General features: G+C 30.2%; 2 protein-coding genes across 2 annotated transcripts; both read right to left on the reverse strand.

Moving 5' to 3' along the window:
• Positions 1 to 1,374: 1,374 nt before the first annotated feature.
• On the reverse strand, positions 1,375 to 2,540 carry LOC123302408. Its single transcript, XM_044885333.1, has 2 exons — positions 2,310 to 2,540; positions 1,375 to 1,777 (listed from the first exon to the last, which is right to left on the reverse strand). Exons 1-2 carry the CDS (start codon positions 2,490 to 2,492, stop codon positions 1,427 to 1,429), a joined length of 534 nt encoding a protein of 177 aa, XP_044741268.1. The 5' UTR covers positions 2,493 to 2,540; the 3' UTR covers positions 1,375 to 1,426.
• A 14,698-nt stretch (positions 2,541 to 17,238) lies between these two features.
• On the reverse strand, positions 17,239 to 23,563 carry LOC123302419. The gene is made up of 3 exons (XM_044885348.1): positions 23,440 to 23,563; positions 19,666 to 19,794; positions 17,239 to 17,678 (listed from the first exon to the last, which is right to left on the reverse strand). The coding sequence occupies exons 1-3, from the start codon at positions 23,491 to 23,493 to the stop codon at positions 17,538 to 17,540; spliced, it is 324 nt and encodes a 107-aa protein (XP_044741283.1). The 5' UTR covers positions 23,494 to 23,563; the 3' UTR covers positions 17,239 to 17,537.
• Between the last annotated feature and the right edge of the window lie 2,636 nt (positions 23,564 to 26,199).

A 26,199-nucleotide genomic window follows, 5' to 3' on the forward strand; every position in this document is an offset into this window, starting at 1 on the left:
ATTTCAAGAAATGGCTGAAACTATTAGCAGAGCAGCTATACGATCAGAAATTAAAAGTAAGTAATTTCATTATTAGTTTAATCGTATTTCATGAAGTTTATAAAAACGCGTGGTCCATCGAATTCAAGTTTAACACCTTCGTGAATTATTATTTATGGCCAATCGCCTGAACCTCAGAGGCTGTACTTGAATTACGTAACGCTTTTAAAACGATTTTTCAACCCCTATCCCCCATACGTAACAGATTGTAACAACTTACCGAAACCTCGTTTTGTACGTAATTTTCTTCTTCTTTGAAATTTAGAGTATTATTTTATTATAAAACCTTTTTATGATTGAAAAAGGATTTTATGTGTTGAATAATCTCTTAATACCAAAAACGGCCAAGCACCACAAGCGCTCGAAGTTTAATTAAAATTTTTTTAAATCAATTTTTATACCATGTATGTATGAAATATACATAGTATATTAAGTTTAGTCCCAAGTTTGTAACGCTTAAAAATAATGATGCTAGGAAAAAAATTTTGTCATAGGTGTTCATAAAATCACCTAATTAGTCCATTTCCGGTTGTCCATCCGTCCGTCTGTGGACACGATAACTCAAAAACGAAAAAAGATATCGAGCTGAAATTTTTACAGCGTACTCAGGACGTAAAAAGTGAGGTCAAGTTCGTAAATGAGCATCATAGGTCAATTGGGTCTTGGGTTCGTAGGACCCATCTTGTAAACCGTTAGAGATAGAACAAAAGTTTAAATGTAAAAAATGTTCCTTATCAAAAATTAAACAACTTTTGTTTGAAACATTTTTTTCGTAAACATCACTGCTTACGCGTGAAGGCGCCAATTAAGCGGAAATTTTATACTTGATTATAATATGTACTATACTTGATTATCAGTGATGTATGTGTCACATGTTTGTATGTGTAATGTGATAAAGAAATCAACACTCACTATGCATGATATTTCAACAATTAACTCAGTCAATTGTTTGTTTTCACTTGTTTTAAATTAATTTTAATAATTACGTACAAGCGTTGATGGACTCCCTCCCCCGTATCATAACAAATAGTAACATTATAATTTGACCCCCTCCTCCTCATAAATTTGTTACGTAATTTAAGTATAGCCCCTCACTCGATCAATATCATTGAATCAATATCGATATTAAAAGTTTGAGAAGAATATTGAAACAAGGAAATGTTGAGGGAAAAATTATTTAAGAAAATTAAAAGTTCATATCCTCTGTTCTTAGAATACGCTCTTAAGCTATGTCCATCGAGCCACGGGAACCCTGTACTTTTTATAAACAATTATTTAAAAAATTAAAAACAAAGTGATTTGAAATAAATTTTTGTATTTGTCAGCAAAAAAATTATTATTATGATTTCACAAAAATAACAAATTTTTCTGATATGGTCACAATTTTCTAGCGACCATAGTTGATTTCAACTGGAGCAACTTGGTTGTTGGTGATTTGATTGTTATTGTTTGAGTATCCTACTGGCCCACCAATGTAAGCTGGTTGTTGAACAGCATATTGAGCAACTGGCAAGACTTGTTGAACACTTGGGTAGCTTACAAGTGGAGCTTGTGCAAAAGTGGGATATTGGATTGTTGATAAACCGTTTAATCCATTTACGTTATTAACGTTGTTTATGATATTGGAACCAAATCCATTGTTTCCAACTAGTCCAACATTGCCAATTACACCTGGATATGAACCAATAGTTTGTACTTGAGAGCTACCAATGTTGTTGATATAGTTTACTGGTCCTGACTATAAAATTAAAACAAAAACAATGAGTATATTAATTCAGAAGAAATATAGCTCAGGAAATAATTAACACTAAAGTTTCTTCCTAAGTTGCGATCTTACGGATAAATAGATGTTTAGATGTTTACGAAAATGATTCAAATAAAAGTTGTTAATTTTTTTACAAGGAATAACTTTTACATTTAAACTTTTGTTCTATCTCTAACGGTTCACAAGATGGATATTTTTTCCTTTGATTGAATGAGCCAAAAAATTACATTTTAAAATTTCATATCTCGGATAATTTTGAGGCTAGAAAGTCGGAAAAAAACGAAAAGCTTTTTTTACAATTTGTATAAAAATGATTAAAATCCCCAACTACCTACCAGAAATGGGGGCTAGGGGCGCCCCTGAGAGGTCGACTCTCTTTTACGAAGTTTTTATAACCTTATAAAGAACTGTGGGAAATTTCAAGGAAGCATTAATTTTTCCGTTTTAGATATTTAGTTTAATTGTAGTGCTATTGTAAAAATTAAAATGTAAACAAATTATTTACCTGTACTGGATAAACGGCTGATACTTGGTCATTATCTCTCAAGTAAGTAAATGAGCCTTGATTTCCGAAAGGGAAACCATTTTGGTCGTTATCTCTTAAGTAACTGAGTGGTGTTGCCACTGATAAAACGCTGCAACAAGCTACTGTTACCAACAATGAAGTACAAACTTGTTTGAATGCCATTTTTAATAAATTTTTTTGTTTATTCTTAATTATTGTTAAATAATTTAATTATTTTAATTTTGTATATAATTCGTATGTTTTGAAGTCTTTTTATACAAAAATATAAATATGATTAAATTTTAACCAAAATTTGTACGTGATTATAAACTAAAATATTCTGATTAGGAATTGATAAAAGATTGTCATCTAAAAACCGACAAGAATTTTCTTATCTGTGACAGTAAAATTCGAACCTTATCTGTTCAATCTTTGTTTTTTATTGTTTTCAAAACTTTATATTGGGTATATGGGTGAAGTATCAAATATTTTTGTTAAAGGCTAATTTATTTAAAGCGAAATTTTAGCCTTATGTGCCACAACATCAATACAAAAGAAACAATTTCGATAGTTCGATATCCGCCGTCAAAAATTCAATACATGGTTGTGATGGGATGAGTAGTGCATGGTTTATACATAAAGGAGGTGCACTCAGGCTTGCAAAACAATTGAAAAGCCGAAAAATAAATTTATCGGCGGAAATGGTGGTAAAACACATATATGGTATCACAATTGCCCTTATGGCCTATGTGTGTCCTTCGTGGATAATCAATATAACCTAACCTAATCTAACCTAGGTAAATTGACTAAAATTTGGTATGTAAAACGAATTATTAGACTCAATAATAACCGAGCTATAGCCGATCAAAATCGGACAAAGTTTCTCGAAATGTAAAAAAGTAGCTGAAAAATTAAGGTTTTTTCCTATTTACCACCTATTACTAACTATTTATTACCATGATTTCCATGTTAATTAGGTTAATCACACATCAATATCAACAGTTTAGTACAACTATAACCTGAACCAAACCAACCCCAAGAATCATCTAATTACTTCATTTTCGGTTGTCCGTCCGTCCATCCGTCAGTGAACTCAAAAATGAAAAAAGATATCAAGCTGAAATTTACACAGAGCACTCAGGGCATAAAAAGTAAGGTCGAGTTCGTAAATGAGCAACATAAGTCAATTGGGTCTTAGGTTTTTTTTTTATACCATTATATATACCTACTATGTTTAGTCCTAAGTTTGTAACGCTTAAAAATGTTGATGCTACGCACAAAATTTTGGTATTGATACAAAAAAAAGTTTGTTGTTACGATCTGATGCCAATATTGAAACAAAAAAAAGGTTTATCTAATTATTGAAACGTAGCGATTGCTGCCAAAATTGATACAATGAGAAAATTGGTTTTAAGAATTGTAACGAAATTTATAGTTAATTGATATTGTAACGTTGTATTAGGGTGAAGTGAACTAGTACTAATAAGAATGGTTGTTAACCGAGATATTCTCTCGAACTAGATTATTCTAGCCACGAGTTAACCGTACTCAATCTCATATATGTAACAAGTTCAATTCATTCATAAATGTTTACGTGGAAGCGTGAAAATTAATTAATCTGAAATATAAATCTGAATTAAGAGAAAATAATGAAATCAGTATTTAAATTTTTAATAAATTCGAGTTTTATTCTTCACTAATAAAGAGATTAAATTCAATTTCGTAACCAATATTCTTTCACAATAATTCAAAAAAAATAGTCCATACAAAAGCAAATAACAGAATTATATATACAAGTGACTTGATTCGACAAATTGTATACCGCATTCAACAAGTTCAAAAATAATGAAGTAGAAAAAAAAACAAAAAATATTACAATGAATGCATACCCCAATTTGTCAAATCAAGCGACCGTTTTAGTTTATACAAAATGATATAGTCCCTATAAAGGAGAGTTAATCATATTTTAAAAGGATTAAAAATAATCCTAAGTTTACTTAATAAACTCTATAAAATATTAAATATTAATGACATAGTCAAAAATACAAAATGATATCGTCTCTATAAAGAGAGTTAACCATATATTAAATGGATTAGAAGAATCCAAAAGTTTATTTAATAAACTTTAAAAAAAAATAAATACATATTAATGACATGGTCAAATAATATAAAATGATATCGTCTCTATAAAGAGAGTTAACCATATATTAAATGGATTAGAAGAATCCAAAAGTTTACTTAATAAACTTTAAAAAAGTATAAATATATAAATGACATAGTCTAAAATAATGAGTTAGTCATATCTAAAAGAAACAAAATGTTTCAAAAAAAATTAGCAAGGATGATTTATGCAACAACAAAAAAAATAATTAGTTACAAATTTCTCATTTAGAAAAAATAATATAACAACAAAAGGTTCATGTTAAACTATGTTCTGGAGTGTTAAATTCATCACACACCAAGAACACATGAACTTCCCAAAAAAGTTACATAAATCATTCCAATACTATATAAAATAACATTTTTATATCCTCTATCTAAGTTGCTTACAATTCAATAAAATAATCTTAATTGATTGTCATTTAGCACTTAGATTGATTTAAAAGAACAAATATCAAATTTATTAAAGAAATAAGATAAAGTTCTAAAATGAAATTAAAATATTTAAAGTTTTTTATTTCTAATATCTCACCAGAACATTTTGAATTTGAATGTTAAATTAAATGAAGTTTATTCATATCCTTGTTGTTCGAAGAAAGATGTATATATAGTTTCCTTTATTCCATGTTGTTGATTTTTTTTGGTACTGCTTACTACTCTGACTTGACTGTATATAGCGTCTAGCTTATATACATGAATTTAAATAGCTGTCTCTATAATTTATATGTTAGCTATGTATACATCTTTCCTTGTCCAACAATTATTTGTTTTTTTCCTTTTTATGAAAAATTCATACATATAAAAATATTGTAAGTATTATTAATATTTCAGAAATTAAAAAAGAAAATAGAAATTATTAATATTTTTCATAACGTATCATTATAAGGATTTTTTTAAGAAAATTAATTTAACTTATATATATTTATCTGACATCTGTGCATCGGTAAAGTAATTATTCAACTAATGATTGGAGTCTTAGCTAAAAGTGTTTTTTATTGTGTTTCAGTATAAGTATTCATAAAATTACCTAATTAGTCCATTTCCGGTTGTCCGTTCGTCCGTCTGTGAACACGATAACTCAAAAACGAAAAAATATATCAACCTGAAATTTTTACAGCGTACTCAAGACGTAAAAAGTGAGATCGAGTTCGTAAATGAGCAACATAGTTCAATTTGGTCTTGTGTCCGTAGGACCCATCTTGTAAACCGTTAGAGATAGAACAAAAGTTTAAATGTTAAAGTTATTCTTTATAAAAAAATTAATAGCTTTTATTTGAAGCATTCTTTCGTAAACAACGCTGTTTACCCGCGAGGGTGCAACTTAGGAAAAAAATTTGGTATCTATTTGATTGAATGAGCAAAAAAATTCCATTTTAAAATTAGCATATCTCGGTCAGCCTTGAAGCTAGAAAGTCGAAATGAAATACTTCAGCTAGATATTTTTTTTTTTTTTTTTTTTGATGAATATTTTTTTTTTTGTAATTTGTTAAAAAGAACTGATAAAAGTCCCTAATTACTTCTAAAAACACGGGGTTAGATACACCTCTGGGTGGTTCACAACTTAATAAACAAGAGTGAAAAATTTCAAAGGTCCATTAATTTTTTCCTTTTAAATTGTACTAATAACTGGCGTAATTTTCAAAATATTGGAATTTTTTTAAAATTATTCAGCTTTCGATATTTCGAAAACAAAGATAAATAACGAAAAATTTTATTATTAGTTTTCGGCTACATTTACGAAGATATTAAAATTCATTCATCATCAAAGTTGAAAGTAAATTTTTTCAATTTCTGAGTAATTCGGTTAGCTAACACAGCTCCTGCGCTACGAATTTTTTTTTCATTCGTTTCAAGTGAAAATTATCAAAAACTTTCAAAATAGATCGTTTTTTAAGATTTCTCCACAAGAGCAATGTATTTTATATGTATGTACAATGAACATGTTTTATACCATATGAAATATACCAAGGTATACTAAGTTTAGTCCCAAGTTTGTAACGCTTAAAAATATTGATGCTATGAACAAAATTTTGGTACAGGTGTTTATAAAATCACCTAATTAGTCCATTTCCGGTTGTCTGTCTGTCTGTCGTCTGCCCGTCTGTCATCACAATTACTCAAAAACGAAAAGAGATCTGATATTTTTATACCGTGCTTAGGACGTAAAAAGTGAGGTCGAGTTCGTAAATGAGCAAAAAAGGTCAATTACAGATCCAAAAAAATTTTGGTATAGATGTTCATAGAATCACCTTATTAGTGCATTTCCGATTGTCTGTCTGTAAGCACGATAAATCAAAAACGAAGAGAGATATCAAGCTGAAATTATAGCGTGCTTAGGACGTAAAAAGTGAGGCAAGTTCGTAAATGAGTAACATAAGTCAATTGGGTCTTGTAAACCGTTAGAGATAGAATAAAAGTTTAAACCTAAAAAATGTTCCTTATAAAGAGAGCGCATATGTTCCGTGATAGCGCATATTATGCGCAAATTGTAGTAATATATGGGAATATCAGTTATATATGTGTGACATATATGTATGTGTAATGTGACAGATTAATCAACACTGTCTAGTGTCTATACATGATACTTCAACAATTAACTCAGTTAATTGTTTGTTTTCTTAAAAATTTGCATGAATACCTAAGCTGGCATTTTAACTACATATTCTTTGAGTAGAAGGTTACCTATAAACATTGTTGTCAAGCTTAAAAACTGAGCTTTATCAAATTCTAAAATAAAAATTATTATGTTTTAATGCTTATTTATTATGTTTTTCTATTTTTAATGTTTTTAGAAATTCTGAAACATGCGAATTTAATGAACACATCCATCGATGAAGTCGTAGAACAGCTTGAAATTATGTTTGGACCTTTAGATACACGTCGCCGTCAAGTACGACATTTAATTCTGAAGTATACTCGATCAAAATTTCGAGTAGATCAGCGAAATGTAAAACAATTTTTTGAGATGTTAGAACGTAAGTTTTTTTCTCATGATGATGAAAAATTATTATTTTTTGGTAAAATAAATCAATTTCGAGGGTCAAAACATATAAAATTCCCAGCTATTTTTTACGATATTAAAAAATTCTCTCGACAGGACTGAAAAAAAAAATAGTTGGGAAAATAGAGAACTTAGACATTAATTATATCGTGTTTCAGGCGGTCAAAATTCCTGAAAATTCGTTAAAATCTGTTTAAAAGTGGGTTTTACCATAGTTTTAGCATAGGTACTGCGAATAATCTGGAAATACCTTAAGTAAGATTAAAAATTTAATTTTAGCATTGTTTTCCGTTTTAAAAATGGCCTTTTTAGCAATTTTTATACCATGCATATATGTAATATGCAAGGTATACTAAGTTTAGTCCCAAGCTTGTAACGCTTAAAAATATTTTTGCTACACACAAAATTTTGCTATAGGTGTTCATAGAATCACCTAATTAGTCCATTTTCGGTTGTCCGTACGTCCGTCCGTCTGTGGACACGGTAACTCAAAAACGAAAAAAAAATCGAGCTGAAATTTTTACAGCGTACTCAGGACGTAAAAAGTGAGGTCGAGTTCGTAAATGGGCATCATAGGTCAATTGGATATTGGGTTTGTAGGGCCTATCTTGTAAACCGTTAGAGATAGAACAAAAGTAAAAAATATTCCTTATAAAAAAATGAACAACTTTTGTTTGAAACATTTTTTCGTAAACATCACTGTTTACCCGTGAGGGCGCCAATTAGGCGGACATTTTCTAGTATGTAATATACTTGAATATCAGTTATGTATGTGTCACATGTATGTATGTGTTATGTGATAAAGAAATCAACACAGATTATGGATGGTATTTCAACAATTAACTCAGTCAACTGTTTGTTTTCACTTGTTTCAAACATTAAATTGTTAATATCTGAAAAATGGCGAGCCTTATAAAGAAGCACAAGATAATTTTTTGTAAAATTACCCAAAAAACCAAGAATAGCTTTATTTGGTTCAAAAAATTGACAATTGACAGTCAAAAATAATATTGATTTAAAAAATATTGGGTCAGTTTTTCGTATGTAAAACTCATTGATTATTGAAGAACCCGGGAAAAACTGGATTGTATATCTGGGTATCTCTGATGATTTCCTTTGATAAAAAAAAATGGTAAAGATGAGATCATAATAGATCTAGTTTCTTGACTCTTGAAATTTCAAAATAATATACAATAAAATTAAATTTAGCAATAAATTCGGATTATCTTGGATAGCGGACTATTCTTGATTCAAGCGAAAAACATGTGTCGATTTATCTAATTCTTATTAGACGAATCGTTTAGCATTTCAAAGAGAATTTTTTTTCTATCTCGACCAAAACGGCCAATTTTTAAAAATATGTTAAGGATGGTCCACATATCAAAATCTGCTTCCAACTTGGTATTGCTATAAAATTTGGCTATTGCTATGGGCCAAAATAGGCCAAATATTAGAATCCATTTCTGAGTTGATTTTAGATAATTTTAAAACTTTGAAAATATTCAAGAAAATGGGCCAGAAATTTTTACTCAGGGGTTTTTGGATTCGCTGACCACGATAACGAAGTCCGAATTTCGATAGACTCCTGCCCTCCTGCGGGAAATACCCCCGCTGCTCCAAAATAGCATGGCCCATTTTATTGATTAGTTACAGAATATTGCTATTCTGGGCTAGCGGGAGATGAATAACCCAAGGACGGGTAATATATCCACATTCTAACTACGGAATCATTATCAGCGACCACAAAAAACCCCAAAGTGTACTTTTTTGGCCCATTTTATTGAATAGTTACAGAATATTGCTATTCTGGGCTAGCGGGAGATGAATAATCCAAGGAGGGGTGATATATCCACATTCTAGCTACGGAATCGTAATCAGCGACCCCAAAAAACCCCGAGTATACTTTTTAACCCCAAATGAAGGAGGGGAGTATATCCACAATCTAACTTTAGAATCTTGATCAGCGATCCAAAAAACCCCTGAGTATACTTTTTTGGTCCATTTTGTTGAATATTTACATAATATTACTCTGTTGGGCCAGAGGGGATAACTTCCGAAGGGGGGCAGATTATATCCACATTCCAGCTCCCGAATCGTGATCAGTGAACTTAAAACCCCTGAGTATCTGTGCTTTTTTGGTCCATTTTGTTAAATATTTACAGAATATTGCTATTTTGGAAAAGCGAGTGAATTACCCCAGAAGGGGGAAAGTATATTGAATTATGACTTCGGAATAAAGATAAGGTATTCCGAAAACCCCCGTGAATACGTTTCTGACTCATTTTGTTGAATATTTTCAAAGTTTTAAAAATCACCTCGGAAAAGGATTCTAATAATTGGTCTATTTAGATGTAGTTTTTGATATAAAGATTTTTCTAAACATTTAAAAAAAAAAATTAGCCCCATAGCTCGAGGTGCAAAAAAATTTTTCAATTTACACTTTTTTTGTCTAAAATGATTCGTCTACAGTTTTCCCTTTTTTTTATCAAAAGAAATCTTCGGAGATATTGTGATATATTCCAGTTTTTCCCGGGAACGTCTTTCAAATGAGAATATGCAACGAAATCAAATCTAAAATTTTTTCCTGACGTATGCCCGTATTTGTTCCTCTGTAATGAATTTTATGATTTTCAGTTTTAATCGAGTAATTTTTATACCATGCATATATGTAATATGCAAGGTATACTAAGTCCCAAGTCTGTAACGCTTAAAAATATTGATGCCACGCACAAAATTTTGCCATAGGTGTTCATAGAATCACCTAATTAGCCCATTTTCGGTTGTCCGTCCGTCCGTCGTAAAAAACGAAAAAAGATATCGAGCTTTACAGCGTACTCAGAACGTAAAAAGTGAGGTCGAGTTCGAAAATGAGCATCATAGGTCAATTGGGTCTTGGGTCCGTAGGATCCATCTTGTAAACCGTTAGATATAGAACAAAAGTTTAAATGTAAAAAATGTTCCTTATAAAAAAATAAACAACTTTTGCTTGAAACATTTTTTCGTAAACATCACTGTTTACCCGTCAGGGCGCTAATTAGGCGGAAATTTTATAGTATGTACCATACTTGAATATCAGTTATATGTGTGTCACATGTATGTATGTGTTATGTGATAAAGAAATCAACACTGACTATGCATGGTATTTCAACAATTAACTCAATTGTTTGTTTTCACTTGTTTTTTTTAGTTTTTTTGTGTCAGCTCAATCCAAATGCACCCAAAGACCAATTACAAAATATAAAAGCCAACATTCGTGCTGAAATGGAGAAAAATGGTACAACAGAAGACTGGGCCATAATTCATTTACAATTAATAAAATTTTTTAATAGAGAATTCGGTGATCTTCCTAGGAATAATGTGCTAAGACGTGCTTTTTGCCGATAAGGAAATTTTTGTATTTTTCTATTGAAACAAATGCTGTCCCGTATGATTTATGTATTAAAATTTAATTATTTTTTATTTTACAATTGTTTCTTATTCTCATCTTGTAGAAAAGGGAATGATAAACTAAAAATTTGCAATACAAGAACGACGCCAAGTCGCCATTATTCCTCCTTAACACTCGAAAAAATTAACCAACAGTAATTTAATATCCAATTTGTAATTCCTTTCCGAAACTATTTTTTTTTTTAAATTTTATATTCCACATTTTTCACTAGAAATGGTCTTAAGCATATGAAAACTGCACTCGCGTCTGATGAATGGTTCTTACCTTGTGTTTATTGATTTTCATCTAAAAAAGCCATAAATATAATCTCACACCCCTAACCCCAATAGAAAGGGAATAAAAGAGGTAATGACCTTAATCGTAAAAATTTTTTTTTCTCAGTAGCTATTGAAGATATTTTTACGTCCAGGTTTGTTACCGCTAATATTCCCTTACTATAGGGGCTAGGGGTGTGAGATTAAGTGTATGGCTATTTTAGATGAAAAACAATAAAAACGAAGTAAGAACTCTTCATCGGTCGCGAGTGAAGTTTTCATATGTACATATGAAGTTTTCATATGTTCAGCTAGACCCTTTCATCTGTTATCCATCCTGCCCTGCTCCCTATCCACCTAACTGGCGACCTCCTTCTGATAATATGTATGTGAGGCATTTGGAATTCGATTTTTTTGTAAATTTTTGTATAGAAAACTAAATTCTAATTTTGTACCTTAAATAAATAATATTTTTCCCAAATTGCTATCTAATTTTTTTGTAATGGAAATTGAAGGCGAATGTAGTGGATATTGTTTTATAAACTAATTTTCGGAGTCTTGGCTAAAAAATCATGAAAAATGTGATGGAAACTAATTTAATTCATACTATTTTTATCTATTTCTAGTTGTTCACTATAAAAATAATTTAGAATTTATTATCTTGGCGTAATTACCATTAAAAGTGCCAAATACTCAGGAACATAGGCGTCATTACGGGGAACACGTTGGGGGGGGGGCATTTTAATTACTTCTTTACTATTCTGGACTTTTTTAATATATATCATAAAAAAACTTCTTAAAATATATCTAACACCACAAAAAAAATAGCATATAGGTATTCTAAAGAATCATGCTCCTTCAACAAATTAAATGGATACAAAATATATAGAGCCTTTACAATTTCTAACGTTAGGTATTCTCAATACACCATCGAAAAACCGTCACTTTGCAAGCATGATGGTCTGTTTTTACACCATGCATATACGTAATATGCAAGGTATACTAAGTTTAGTCCCAAGTTTGTAACGCTTAAAAATATTGATGCTATGAACAAAATTTTGATATAGGTGTTTATAAAATCGACTAATTAGTCCATTTTCGGTTGTGTATCCGTCTGTCCGTCTGTCTGCCAACAGGATAACTCAAAAATGGAAAAAGATATCAAGCTGAAATTCGGACTCAACTTGTAAACCGTTAAAGATAACAAAATTTTAAGTATAAAAAATATTCCTTATCGAAAAATAAACAACTTTTTTTTAAAACATTTTTTCGTAAACCTCACTGTTTATATGGGTATATCAGTTATATATGTGTGATATGTATGTATGTGTAATGTGATAGAGTAATCAACACTGTCTATGCATGGTATTTCAACAATTAACTCAGTCAATTGCTTGTTTTCACTTGTAAAAATATGATTTAAGTAAAACTCTTCCATGCACACTACATTTTTAAGATAAGTCTTTACTGGCCAATTGCCACAGCAACGTCTGAGAGGTCATTTTCGTCACTCAGATGTCTGAAAACCTATCTAAGGAGTAAAATTGGAGAGGATAGACTAGTAGGATTGACTTTGATGGCCATTGAAAGGCAAAAGACAGCTGAGCTGATGTCAGATGTAGGACTCGATATGTTGGTCGAAAAATTGGCTATGCATGTTAAATGAATTGATTTACATTAAGATTGGTTTTTATTATTTTTATTGTTAAATTTTAAAAAAAGCTGTATTTTTATTCTTCTTATTAATATTATAATTTTAAAGAAAAGACTTTTTATTTTAATTTTTGTTACAATTTTTAGAAAAAGTTGATGTTTTTTTTGTATTTATGTTAATTATTATGATTTTTAAGCATGGCAGATTTTTTTTGTAATTTTTATTATTATTATTTTCATTATAAATTTAAAATATTGGCAATTTTTTTAACCCCCGAACTAAAGAATATGGGTGTTCTAAGTTTGACTGATATGTGTGTGTGTGTGGGTATCTGTTAGTGTGTGTATTCTTAGCGCCTAAACGGATGAACCGTCTTTGATTTTTTAGTTTTGAATGAAAAGTAAATTAATGGGGAGTGTTCTTAGCTATGTTTGAAGTGTGGGTTTAGGGTTCTGTACTCGAAAAAACCAAAAAATACTCAAAATTTAACTTGTTTTTATTGATGTCGTTTTACTTTTTTTTGATATCCATAAATAAATACTTTTACTATCCATTTTGTCTACTATTTTTTACGCCTATGCTGAGGAACTTGCAGTGTCCTGCGAGCAAAATTTAGACAAAAGTATATTGAGATTTACTTGCTACACTACAATACTTTATCTTAATTTTCCCAAAATTGTAAAACTAGGCAATACTCAGTGTCCTGAACGTCGAGCGATGTTTTCGGTTTGCCACAGTTAGTTTACAATAAATGTATATGAAATATACCAAGTTATACTAAGTTTAGTCCCAAGTTTGTAACGCTTGTATAAAAAATTGATGCTAAGAACAAAATTTTGGTATAGATGTTCATAAAATGACCTAACTAGTCCATTTCCAGTTGTCAAAAACGAAAAGAGATATCAAGCTGAACTATCAAATCATATTTTACAGCGTGCTTAGGACATAAAAAGTGAGGTCAAGTTCTTAAATGAGCAACATTGATCAATTGGGTCTTGGGTCCGTAGGATTCATCTTGTAAACGGTTAGAGATAGAAGAAAATTTTAAATGTAAAAAATGTTCCCTATAAAAAAATAAACAACTTTTGTTCGAAACATTTTTTCGTAAACATCACTGTTTACCCGTGAGAGCGCAAATTTTGCGCAAATTGTATAGTATGTTTTATATGGCTATATCAGTTATATATGTGTGGCATGTATATATGTGTAATGTGGCAGTGTAATCAACATTGTCTATACATATTTCAACAATTAACTCAGTCAGTTGTTTGTTTTAAAATTATCCCAAAAAAGTCTATATGGTTTAAAGCGGAACTTTTTAGTTTTAACCCCGCGCCATTGGGGTGAAGGGGGCTTATATCTTAAAGTAAATCAGATAACTTTTAAAAATTTTTAAAAAGGTCAAAATTCTAAAATAACTCGAAATTTAAGATATTTTTATTAATAAACTCCTTTATGGAACACCCACTCTCCTTCGAGGGTCTAAAAGACTCTCAAAATTAAAAAGACCAATTTTTTGCAAATTAAGACTTTTAATGCTTTTAATAACCAAGTTTTTCGGGTCGTTAATCTCGAATTTTCAATCAAAATGTTTAATTTGTATTACCCCCCCTCTTTTAGTGGACATAAGACCCTCGAAATAAACAATACCTTTTTTGAAAATTTTAACGTTTAGTATTTTAACATTTGGAACAAATTTAATATTTTAACTTAAAATTCGAGATGTAATTAAGTGGTTATAAGAACATCTGTAACAAAATTTTGTTCGTAGCATCAATATTTTTAAGCGTTACAAACTTGGGACTAAACTTAGTATACTATGATATATTTCATATATACATGGTATAATAAAAATTAAATTTTTCGATATCTGCCTTGGTTTTCGAATTGCAATTGGTTTTCAATATTTTTAAAATTCTACCAGATATCGAAAAATTTTATTATTACTTTTCGTTTTATTACAAGCTTTTATTTAGTTTCACCTGTTCCGTTGTCTGCCTGTAATCAAATCTTGCAAGTCAAATTTGATCCACTTCCCGGTTTCCGATTGAGATGAAATTTTGTACGCACATTTAGTTTGGATGACAATGCATGGTAAGGTTGTAGCGTCCTGCTTTTCACATCGCTTTCACCATATTTGATATATATACATTTTTTTAGTCTTAAATTAAAAATTTTAATAAAAAATTCTTTTTAAGGGACAAGTTTTTATTGTACTAAAAAGTAGAAAATAATTTAATCTCGATGAACATTTGAGAAATTTTTCCAAAATTCCATCCTTTTTATAAGATGATTTTCGAAAATTTTAAAACTTTGAAAATATTCTACAAAATGGACCAGACAAACATTCTCGGGGATTTTCGGGGTGGCTGATCACGGTTCCGTAATCAGAATTCTGATATACTACCCCCTCCGTGGCTATTCATCTTCTACTGATCCACACCTGTAATATTATGTAAATATTCGACAAATGGATCATAAAGGTATGCTCGAGGGTTTTTGAGGTCGCTGAAATCGACGGCGAAGCTAGAAGTCGATATACAGCCCCATCTTAGGGTAGTTCACTCCCGCAGGTCCAAGACATCAATATTATGTAAAAATTTAACAAAATGGGCTTTAACAATGGGGATTTTGGAGGTCGCTGATCACGATTTCGAACTCAGAATTTCGATTCCTCTTCCTGGAGTAATATACCCTTCTCTTGTCCAAAACAGCAAGGTTCTGTAAATATTCAACAAAATGATCCAAAAAAGTATACTCGGGGATTTTTGAGGCTGTTGATTACGTATCCGAAGTCAGAATTTCGATATACTCCCCTCTCCCCTCCTGGGATAATTCGCCCCTCTGTACCAAAACAACAACATTCTGTAAAAATTCTACAAAATTATGAATTATGTCAGAGTCGAGTGGGAGTATATCGAAATTCTGACTTCCCAATCGTGATCAGCAACCTCCAAAACCGCTAGTATCATTTTTGGCCTATTTCATTGAATATTTACAGAACATTGCCGTTTTGGACCAAGAGGCGGTGATTTATCCCAGGAGTATATTTTTTTAAACATTCAGTGTTGATAACTCTGTCACATTTCACATACGTACATATCTGACATATTTAACTGATATTCTCATATAATGCGCAAGTGTTGATGCGCAATCGTTTGTTTTTTTGACGTCACGTAAATAACAAAAGATATTCACTTTGATATTCCTATATTAATACATACTATAAAATTTGCACCTAATTAACGCCCTCGTGGGTAAACAGTGATGTTTACAAAAAAATGTTTCAAACAAAAGTTTTATATTTTTTTATAAGCAACATTTTTTACATTTAAACTTTTGTTCTATCTCTAACGGCTTACAAGATGGGTCCTACGGACCCAAGACCCAATTGACCTATGATGCTCATTTACGAACTTGACCTGACTTTTTACGTCCTGAGTACGCTGTAAAAATTTCATATCGATATCTTTTTTTCGTTTTTGAGTTATCGTGACCACAGACGGACGGACGGACGGCCGGACGGACGGACGGACAACCGGAAATGGATTAATTAGGTGATTCTATGAACACCTATACCAAAATTTTGTTCGTAGCATCAATATTTTTAACCGTTACAAACTTGGGATGAAACTTAATATACTATGTATATTTCATATATACATGGTATAAAAAGTCGAGGTAAAAAAAAGCTCCATTTAAAATACTAAAATGACAGCTCTATATAGTATTTAAATCCGTGTGTTTTTTGTGACATCGAAAAATCTAAAAAGAAAATAAAGACAATCAAATAGAATAGACAAATTTCTGTATTTTCACCGAAATCTTTACAGTTTAACAAACATGAACAAATTTTTTTAAATAAATAGCAACATAACAATTATTTTACAATTAAACAAAAATCAAAAATAACAATTTTTTTACATTTAAAGATAAAGAAAAAAAATGAAAAGATAAGCCAAAAATATTTTATTCTAATATTAAATTCAAATCAAAGCAAAAGGCGACACGTGATTATCAATAGATTTTTCCAAAGAACACAAGAAAACTCGATTAAACCATAGATTACCGAATGTTCGGTCACCCGTCTGTCAATTTTTTACGTATTTTTCAAAAATTAAACTAATACGATCTGAGTCAAGTTATTTATTTTTTTTGGGAAATAATAAAATTATATTTTTTGCTGTTGTTTAGTCAACTAGGCAATTTGTATGACGTAAATGTTATAAAATGCTGTAAAAGTGTTAAAAACCAAAGTTTTTTTATGTTTTCTTTTTGGAAAGCGCCGTAAATGTTTTTTCTTTGTATAAACAGAATCTGTGATAAATTTTCTTCATGATGAAAACATTTTGAAGCTGAATCACCGATTAATTTTTGTACAATTATTGTGAGTTCTTCACAATTCTTCAAAAGTCACAATTTTAAAATGAAATAATTCAAATTTTTTCCGCAAGTGGCCCCAAAACTTTGTTTATTGCGATCAAGGGACTTTGAATCATTTACCGCAAAAAAAAAACATTCACCGTACTTGCTCGAACAGTCGGGCTACTTTAAATCTGGAGAATTTTTAACTTTGTTCAGAAAGCAAAGACACGCCTTGAAAATAGGAGACTCCAGTCTGAAACCGAAGATTTTTTCAACCCTATGGTATTATGATTTTTGGACGGATCAATTCATTTTTTAAGTCTATAAATTGAGTTTCTTTCTATTTTCAACAATTTGCTGGTAAGTTAATTTCTACTGGAGCTATTTGATTATTCGTTATCTGGTTTGTGTTGTATCCATTATTCGCTATAATGGGTTGTTGGACGCCATATTGGATAACTGATGGGTAAGAACTTATGAGTGTGCTCTGCAAAAAATTTCAAGTAATTAAAAATTTTTGATAGTACAGGAAATGCATATTTTGAGTACAATAATTTTAGCAACTTGGTGAAAATTTGTTTATTTGTAAAAATAACATGCCATAGTTACTGTAAACAGCTTGAATGAAAGCTATACATTAGCTAAAAAAATGTAAAAGTTTTTTTTTTGTTATTTAACTTTTTAGCATTACATCAATCATTTTATTATTTAAGCTAATAATATGCGCTTAAGCCTCAAATTTTAACAGTTTTTCGCGAATAACTGGTGAATCATATGTTCAATCGAAAAATGTGAGATGTTACTAATCCAAAAATACTAAAAAATACTATTAGATGTCACTAAAATCCAAAAATGTGAGGTGTCACCACAAAGGTCTTACACAAGAACATATATATATAAGTACGTGAAACATCCTATGCCGAGCTATAAGCGCCAGTGGATGAATTTGCAGCGCCGACCTAGGTAGGGTCTAGTCAACGGTCGTTGCGTACTTTGTACTGCGCATTAGGCTCTCTATGCGATTGAAAACGATTGAAATTGTTTATAATCACTTTCAATTGATTGAAAACAAAAGACAAAAAATTGAAAGCAATAGACAGCCTGACGCGCAGTAGAAAGTACGCAACGACCGAGAACTAAACTAGACTTCGCCCTGATAAGCGCCTTTTTTTCTGTTACCCTGTCCACTCAAATTTCACTCAATATATACATAGGTCCGTGAATTGTCTATTACTGATTTGACTATTGCTCATTTTGAAGACCTTTTTACGAACTTTAAAATGATTCCACTTGAGTTGCCAACGAATAAAATTCGATATTCAAAGACCCATATCTTTGAAACTATTGTGTTTGCATGAACGAAAAACATTCGAATCTCTTTGTTATTTTATCAGTTTTATCGTGATATCACACTTTTTTCGATTGAATGTACGGTTTTTGACTTATCCGTGCAAAACTGTTAAAATTCGGGTCTTCGCGAATATCAGCTTTATAAACATTATACCTTAATCCCTATCCCTATCCCTATATATTATGAATGTGAAAGTAAGGATGTTTGTTTGTTTGTTACGCTTTCACGCAAAAACTAACGAATGGATTTTAATGAAACTGTACAGCAATATAGCTCATACATCATAATAACACATGAGCTATAAATTAAAAAGATATAGATACTATTTTTTTATTATAAATTTAATCTGACATTTACTGTTTTAAATTTTTACAGAAATCTCTAATTTATGGTTTGAAATGATGATCCCAGATGGAACAGAGCTATGATCATCATTTTGAACCATAAATTTCTCTAAAAATTAAAAATAGTAAATGTGACAATTCATAGCTACCTTTTCTGATATACTCAATGAATTATGACTACTTTACAATTTAACAAATTTAAAACTGTGCATATCTTTTAGATGTGTAAAACAATCCCTTCAAGTGTTATGGAACGTTCATAATGTGAGATCAAAAGAGATGGAGGCTATGAAGCGGTGGTTTTTACTTTTAAGCCCAGTGAAGCGGGTGGGTATTAAGCTAGTATATTTCATATTACTACAAAGTATAAAAATATTTTATAGCGTATAGGCAAAAGCGGAAACATAATTAAATACAATTTTGCCTATACATCAAATGTAAATTTTAAATTGAAATCATGAAATTTTAAAAATAAATAGTTATGCAAGTATCATTGTTTTACAAAAAAAAAAACTACCTACATATAAAAATATATAGAAAATTGCTGTCAAATGAAGTTTTGGAAAATGAAAAATAGCTTTCTTCTAAAAACTTGAAAGCCGTACATTTACTTAAACGAAATTCTACAAATTTTCATTTTTAAGCATTATATAAGGTTTTTCAGTATGTTTAGTTAATATATATATTTTCAGTGAGTTTCTAAAATTTTTTAAGATTAAAGTTAATTAATTTTATTGTTTATCCAAGATAATGAGTTTTCTTAGAAACATTATACTTACGGTTGCAACAGGATATTGTAGGACACTTGCTCCAGTTAAAACATTACTGTAGTAGCTTACTGGAATTGATGGTAGTAGGGGTTGGAATATTTGTGCTCCATTGTCTCGTAAGTATACAAAAGGTACAGCCTGGAAAATGAAACAACTTCAAAAGTCAGATATTTTCTTTCAATTTTTCTTCTTTCATTTAAGGAAGTACACAAAAGGTGGCAACTTTCAGTAAAAGGTTTAGATTTTATTTTGAATGTAATTTAAATATGTTTAAATAAATGCTAAAAATATGAAGGGGGGAGGGAGTATTTTAGTAAATAATTTACTTCAAAAGTAGGCATATTTAATATTGCCGTTATTATAGAAAAACGGCTGATCGGTTATGGGATTTTTGCTAAGACGGAATATTTTGATAATTTTCACTTAGGTTTGACTGCAGAAAATGAAGAAAAAACTATTAAATTAAAGTTAAGACTTTAAGGACGATCCCAAAGAGTCACGTTTTTCTTAAAATCATCTTTTCTTTAAATCGTGTATATGCATCAAGCCCGTGCGCAGGAATTATTCGAGGGAGGCATTTAATTAGGTCAAAATGTGATAATCAGTCACTATTTTTCAATGAGTTAATTCTGCCTCTTCTTTAAGGTACAGAAAAAAAACTTTCCCAAAACTCTGCATGCATCGACCTCTACACCGCAAAGTATATTGAGCGAGGACTAAACCGTTTAGCCGATCTTTAGGTATTGTCGATCTATGGTATGTTTTGAAACGGAGAAAGGTTTAAAAGGTGCGTTTAGTAGACATTCGGATGTCACGGGAATCATCGTGTAAAATTGAATCATCTAGTTCAAAAAGTAGGGCAAGTGTTTCCATTAAAATTTTTCATTTTTTAGAGAAAGATTATTGAGATGAAAAAAAGTATTGCAATGACTCAAAATTCGATATAAAATCTTCATCAGTCTGTATATTCGAGCGTTGAGTCTGTTATGACGCGTACCTTGGCTTCCGCACATTCATCGCAGATATCACTCATAGTTCGATAACCTTACCAAGATCCACGTTTTCTGTTTGGAGTACTCGACTCAAAGGCAAAGTCAAATAATGTACTGTGAGCTCAAAAAATGTATGGATATCTGATTAGTCATGTAAGTGAGTGCATTTACAGCATTTTATTGTTAGTTCATATTTTATATGAAAACATTCTCGAAGGAAGGGGTTTCGACCCCGAAAACCCCTTCCTTGCGCACGGGCCTGATACGCATTCTCAATTCTCATTAATGGCCTTTAAAATCAGATAAATTCTTTAAATATCCCATATACGGTGTTAATTTTAGATATTTGGGCCGTTAAATTTTACATTTTTAACATAAGTATTAGTACAATAAATGACCATAGAATTTTTTTAATCTTACGAAAAAATTATTTGCTAGGTGTATTCTCTTGCGATTTTTTTGCATTGATTTCAGAAAATTATTCTAAAAAAATCTATATTGTTTAAAGGGGAACTTTTTAGTTTTAACACCCGCGCCATTGGGATAGAGGGCGTTTATATCGTAAAGTAAATCAGATCACTTTAAAAAGATTTTAAAAAGATAAAAATGCTTAAGTGACCTGAAATTTAAGATATTTTTATTAATAAACCCTTGAATACACCTTCATCTCTCTTTCGGGTGTCTGAAAGCCTCTGAAAAGGAAAAAGATTATTTTTTTGAAAATTAAGTATTTTAATGACGAATAAGAGGACTTTTGAGGTCGCTAATCTCTTTAAATTAGAATCCCACGGGATGATAACATTTTTCAGTGATAAAAAGTATCGTACATGTTAATCCAGGTAATAGATTTGTGTACCCAATGTAATTTAAATTTGTTCAATCTTTTTTGCGCGCGTGAGTAACAAATGTTCAAACTTTCAAATCTATTATATTAGTAGCGCAAATGGGTAAAAATTCGAATGACGAATAACGAATATAACCAAATTATTCGTGAATTACGAATTAAATTATCGAATGGTTATTTTTATTTGAATAAATTGCCATCAATAAAATTATTTATTGGAATACCCAATTCCCTTAATCTTTAAACATTCTTTAACGTTTACGTGTAAGAACGAAAAACGAATAATTATATTCTGTAGATATGAAATATACAGGGTAAGCCATCTTAATCTATACACCTAAATATCTCGTTAAGTTAAGTAAACCAATCAAAAAATTACTTGCACAAAAGTTTGATGGGGGGCATCATATTCTGACATCAGGTTGGACCCAGTTCTTCGAAAAGTTGTTTATGTTAAGGATCACTTTTATATTTTAAGTTTTGTTCTATTTCTAACGGTTTACAAGATGGGTCCTGCGGAACCAAGACCCAATAGGTCTATGCTGCTCATTTACCAAATAAAACGAACTTTTCACGTCTTGAGCACGGTAATAAACGTTTTGTAGTTAACCAATCAAAAAATAACTTAAACAAGAGTTGCAGAGTTGATGGGAGACATCATGTTCTGACATCAGATTGAACCTAGTTTTTCGAATTTCTTTAATAGCCAATTTAGATCCAGAACCGTAAAAGATAGAATAACACTTTAAATTATAAAGTCGATCCTCATAAAAAAACTAACAATTTTTATTTAAAACATTTTCTCGAAAAACGTTAACTTTCGGAGTACATCCGACTTAAAAATATGTCATTATTGCATTTAATCGTAAGAAAACACGCTAACTGCGGAAAAATGCTTTATCCAAAAGTTGTGTAGGGTAATAGAGAACAATGGCCTGTGTCGATGACTTTGACCTTCAATATCGATAAAATTTAAGCATATTTTCTTTCAATTAAATGCAAGAATGACATACATATTTTTAAGTCGTATTTCTTCCAAAAGATAACGTTTTTCGAACAAATGTTTTTAAGGTAGTACTATCGGCAATAGACTTTGAATTCAGAATTTAATGAAACTTGACATAGTTGTCCATTATTATATCATAATTAACCAGTTAAATTTTTAAGGGCTTTCAGAGAAATGAAAATCTGAACGTCCAGTTTTGTGAAATAAAATGAAATCTGTGATTTTCTATAAGGATCAATGTTAAAATATCTTTAAAATATCTTTTTTCCAGTTCTCTGAAGGCCCCTAAAAATTTAACTGGTTAATTATGATAAAATAATGGACAACTATGTCAAGTTACATTAAATTCTGAATGCAAAGTCTATTACCGATAGTACCTACTACCTTAAACAATTTTTTTTTTTTAATGATCAATTTTGTATTTTAAAGTTTTATTCAATCTTTTACCGTTTAGGATCTAAATTGGTTACTAAAGAAACTCGAAGAACTAAGTCCAATCTGATGTCAGAATAAGATGCCTCCCATCAACTCTGCAACTCTTGTTTAAGTTATTTTATGATTGGTTAACTGCAAAAAGTTTATAAAATTAATTAATTAGTCCGTTTCTGTTTGTCTGTCTATGAACACGATAACTCAAAAACAAAAAGAGATATCAAGCTGAAATTTTTAAACCGTGTTCAAGACGTGAAAAATGAGTTTTATTTCGTAAATGAGCAACAAAGGTCAATTGGGTCTTGTAAACCGTTAGAACAAATAAAATCCGAATAAATCATTCACCATTTGAAAAATGGTCGAATAAAATTATTCGCGAATAAAAAATTTATGAATGATTGTTTATTCGTATAATTAATTATTAATATAAAAAATTATTCGAATAATGCCAAATAATAACTCTGATTAGTAGATAGGATAATAGGTAATAAGATTATATTTAAGCTTACCTTAGCACAAACAATTACTGCAAGTAATACGACAATACTTTTTACGAAAGCCATTTTTATGAAAGAAAAACTTTTTTTATTGAAAAGTGATACAATAATGTAATGATTGAAATTTGAAAACTGGTTACCGTTAAGTTTGCAGCGATTTTTTATATAAAAAGAAATACGTGACCTTTGTTAAAAGAATTTATAAATTCGTGACATTTCATGCAAAAATTGTTGAAAATTTTTGTGCTGGATAAACAAAAAATTATCTTTCATAAAATTTTTTGAATATTTAAATATTTTCTTATTTAGTACGATTTCATAGTTGAAATGGAATGATATACAAAAATTATTTAGTTAGATGTTTCGGCCAGTCGGTAATTTACGGTGGCTCTTTGCTTGTCAGCAAAAAATTTAGTTTCCATTAAGTTCAAATTGATGAAATATAGAAATACTGGTTGTAAAAATGCATGTGATAGCTGGTTGGATTTGAAATGATGTCTAGAAAAATTTACTGGAAGCATTTTTCAGCACATAAAAAATTGCAAAAGTTATCAACAATTAAAGATGAAAAAAAGGTATTTCGTAAAATATTAATATTTAATAAAAACAAATTAAAATTAAAATTAAAATTTTGTAAAATCTTTTGACATGATCTTGTTAATGTTTTCGATTTTAACGCTAAGATGTCAGCGCCACGAGTACAAAAACCATACTTTAAAGACTCAGGTGATTTTTTCATTGAATAAAAAGGCTAAAAATACCTACTTCATTGTACATCTAAATGTGCTGTGCCATATTTGCTCCCCGAGTCTTTTATAATTGCGATAGTTTTCCTACTTTTTTTTGTATGTTTTTCTATATAAATTTCTTACAAATAATTTTTTCATACAAATTAAGGAACTACATTAAGGCTACTTATTTAGGGGAGCGGAGGGTAATGCCGTACACCTAACTTTAAACGTGTATTTCTTCGAACCTACTTAATAGAATACAATGCTTTATGTATCAAGCCATCATAAATTTAGTCTAGTTTTATATAAATAATCCATAATTGACAGTGTCCAATATGACAGTGTCAAAATCAAATTATTCTATAAAGTTATTTGTACGGAATTACCCGAGACTTGCGTCTTTCCGTACTTTGTTCGTCTAATTTCGTACATAATTTTAAGACCCTAAAAAGTCTGAAAAAAGGTATTTGTTCACATATAAAAAAAAGAATTTTAATTAACTCTGGGTAATCTTTTATTTATTCACAAAGTACACAGATATAATCGTCCGCAGAATTTGCACAAAACATGTGCCCATTTTCTTTATTCTTCTTACCATAATTCTTTATCCTTACCAAATTCATTACAAATTACACACAATTCGTTAACTCCTGATTGCCCTTCGTCATAAAATTGGCCATCGGTTTCTTCATCATCGTCACATAATAACTTTAAATCAACATCTTCAGACGATGAAGTTGAATAATTTTTAGTTGGATGGAAAGTGAGAATTATTGAGTGCTGCTTAGATCTTTTATCTTGCCATTTCTCTTGCTTTGTCTTACTGTCTGGTAATGGAGAAATAACCCCGAAAGATATTTGTGTAGAATATTTCCGCATTTGCTTTCTATCACACATAATATTTTGTTCGGTGAGCTTAGAAGTTAAAATAATCTCTTGTTCGGCATTTTCATCAAGCTGCATTGAGTTATGAATGCCTGATGCCCTAAGTTGCAGGTTATCTGGATGAATCACTGCTTTTTCTGGAGACACGAGTTCTTGTGATATTTCTGATTCTAAATTTACGACTTCTACTGGTGGAATGACTTCATGTGATATCTCTGATTCTACATTTACTGCTTCTTATGGAGAAATAATTTCATGTAATGGTTTATTGCAGGTAATACCGTACAGTGTACAGAAATTCCAGAAACCAAATTGAAATTTCAAGAATGAGTATTTACCTGAAAAAAAATCAATAAAAGAATTCTTTGATCATAATCTTATTATAAAGAAATTAAATTTAATATTAAAATCACATAACACCTATTTATACCAAAATTATTACCCTTAATAGCACAGTAACTTAAGAGGAGGCTACACTATAACAATACTGCGCTAATGATGGAAACCAAGCAAACGCACGCAGCTCAATTCCTTCAGTATAAACCATTTAAACGGTGATGTACGGAATTAGCCGCTTTACGGTATTAGCCTCCGCTCCCCTATATGATTACCAACACATATTCAATATTAATTTTTGATTAAATTTGTGCGCCCCATTATAAATAACAGGGCTTTTCCAAAAATTACGACATTAATGAAAACTTGTATTTCATAGAAGTAAAACCAGAAGACGTCGAAAAAAATCGAATACACTTTATGGTTTGATTCATTACTTATTTATCCAAATGATTTCAACATACTGCCATTGAGAGTTTGTATACTAAAGATAATTTTTACTATTTAACTTAAATTAATTTGTATAATGTTAGAAAAACGTTCAGCAAAACTGTGGAAAATTAATTTTTGAATACAAATTCAATTCTAAATTTAATTAACAATCAAGTTTTCAATTAAAAAAAAAAAAATTTTAAACAAACCTGAATATAAGACTATGCATTACTTATATGGAATATTTAAACCATTTTAACTTATATTTGCATTTTTTCAATAACAAAAAATATGAATAGAAGTTATAAGATATTATTAAGAAGTTATAAAATTATAAATAGAAGTTAGAAATCGAATCTAGATCAAAATAGTTTTAACTTTTCCTCAA

The sequence above is a fragment of the Chrysoperla carnea genome, chromosome X (genome assembly GCF_905475395.1).
Source record: "Chrysoperla carnea chromosome X, inChrCarn1.1, whole genome shotgun sequence".
NCBI classification, from domain to species: domain Eukaryota; kingdom Metazoa; phylum Arthropoda; class Insecta; order Neuroptera; family Chrysopidae; genus Chrysoperla; species Chrysoperla carnea.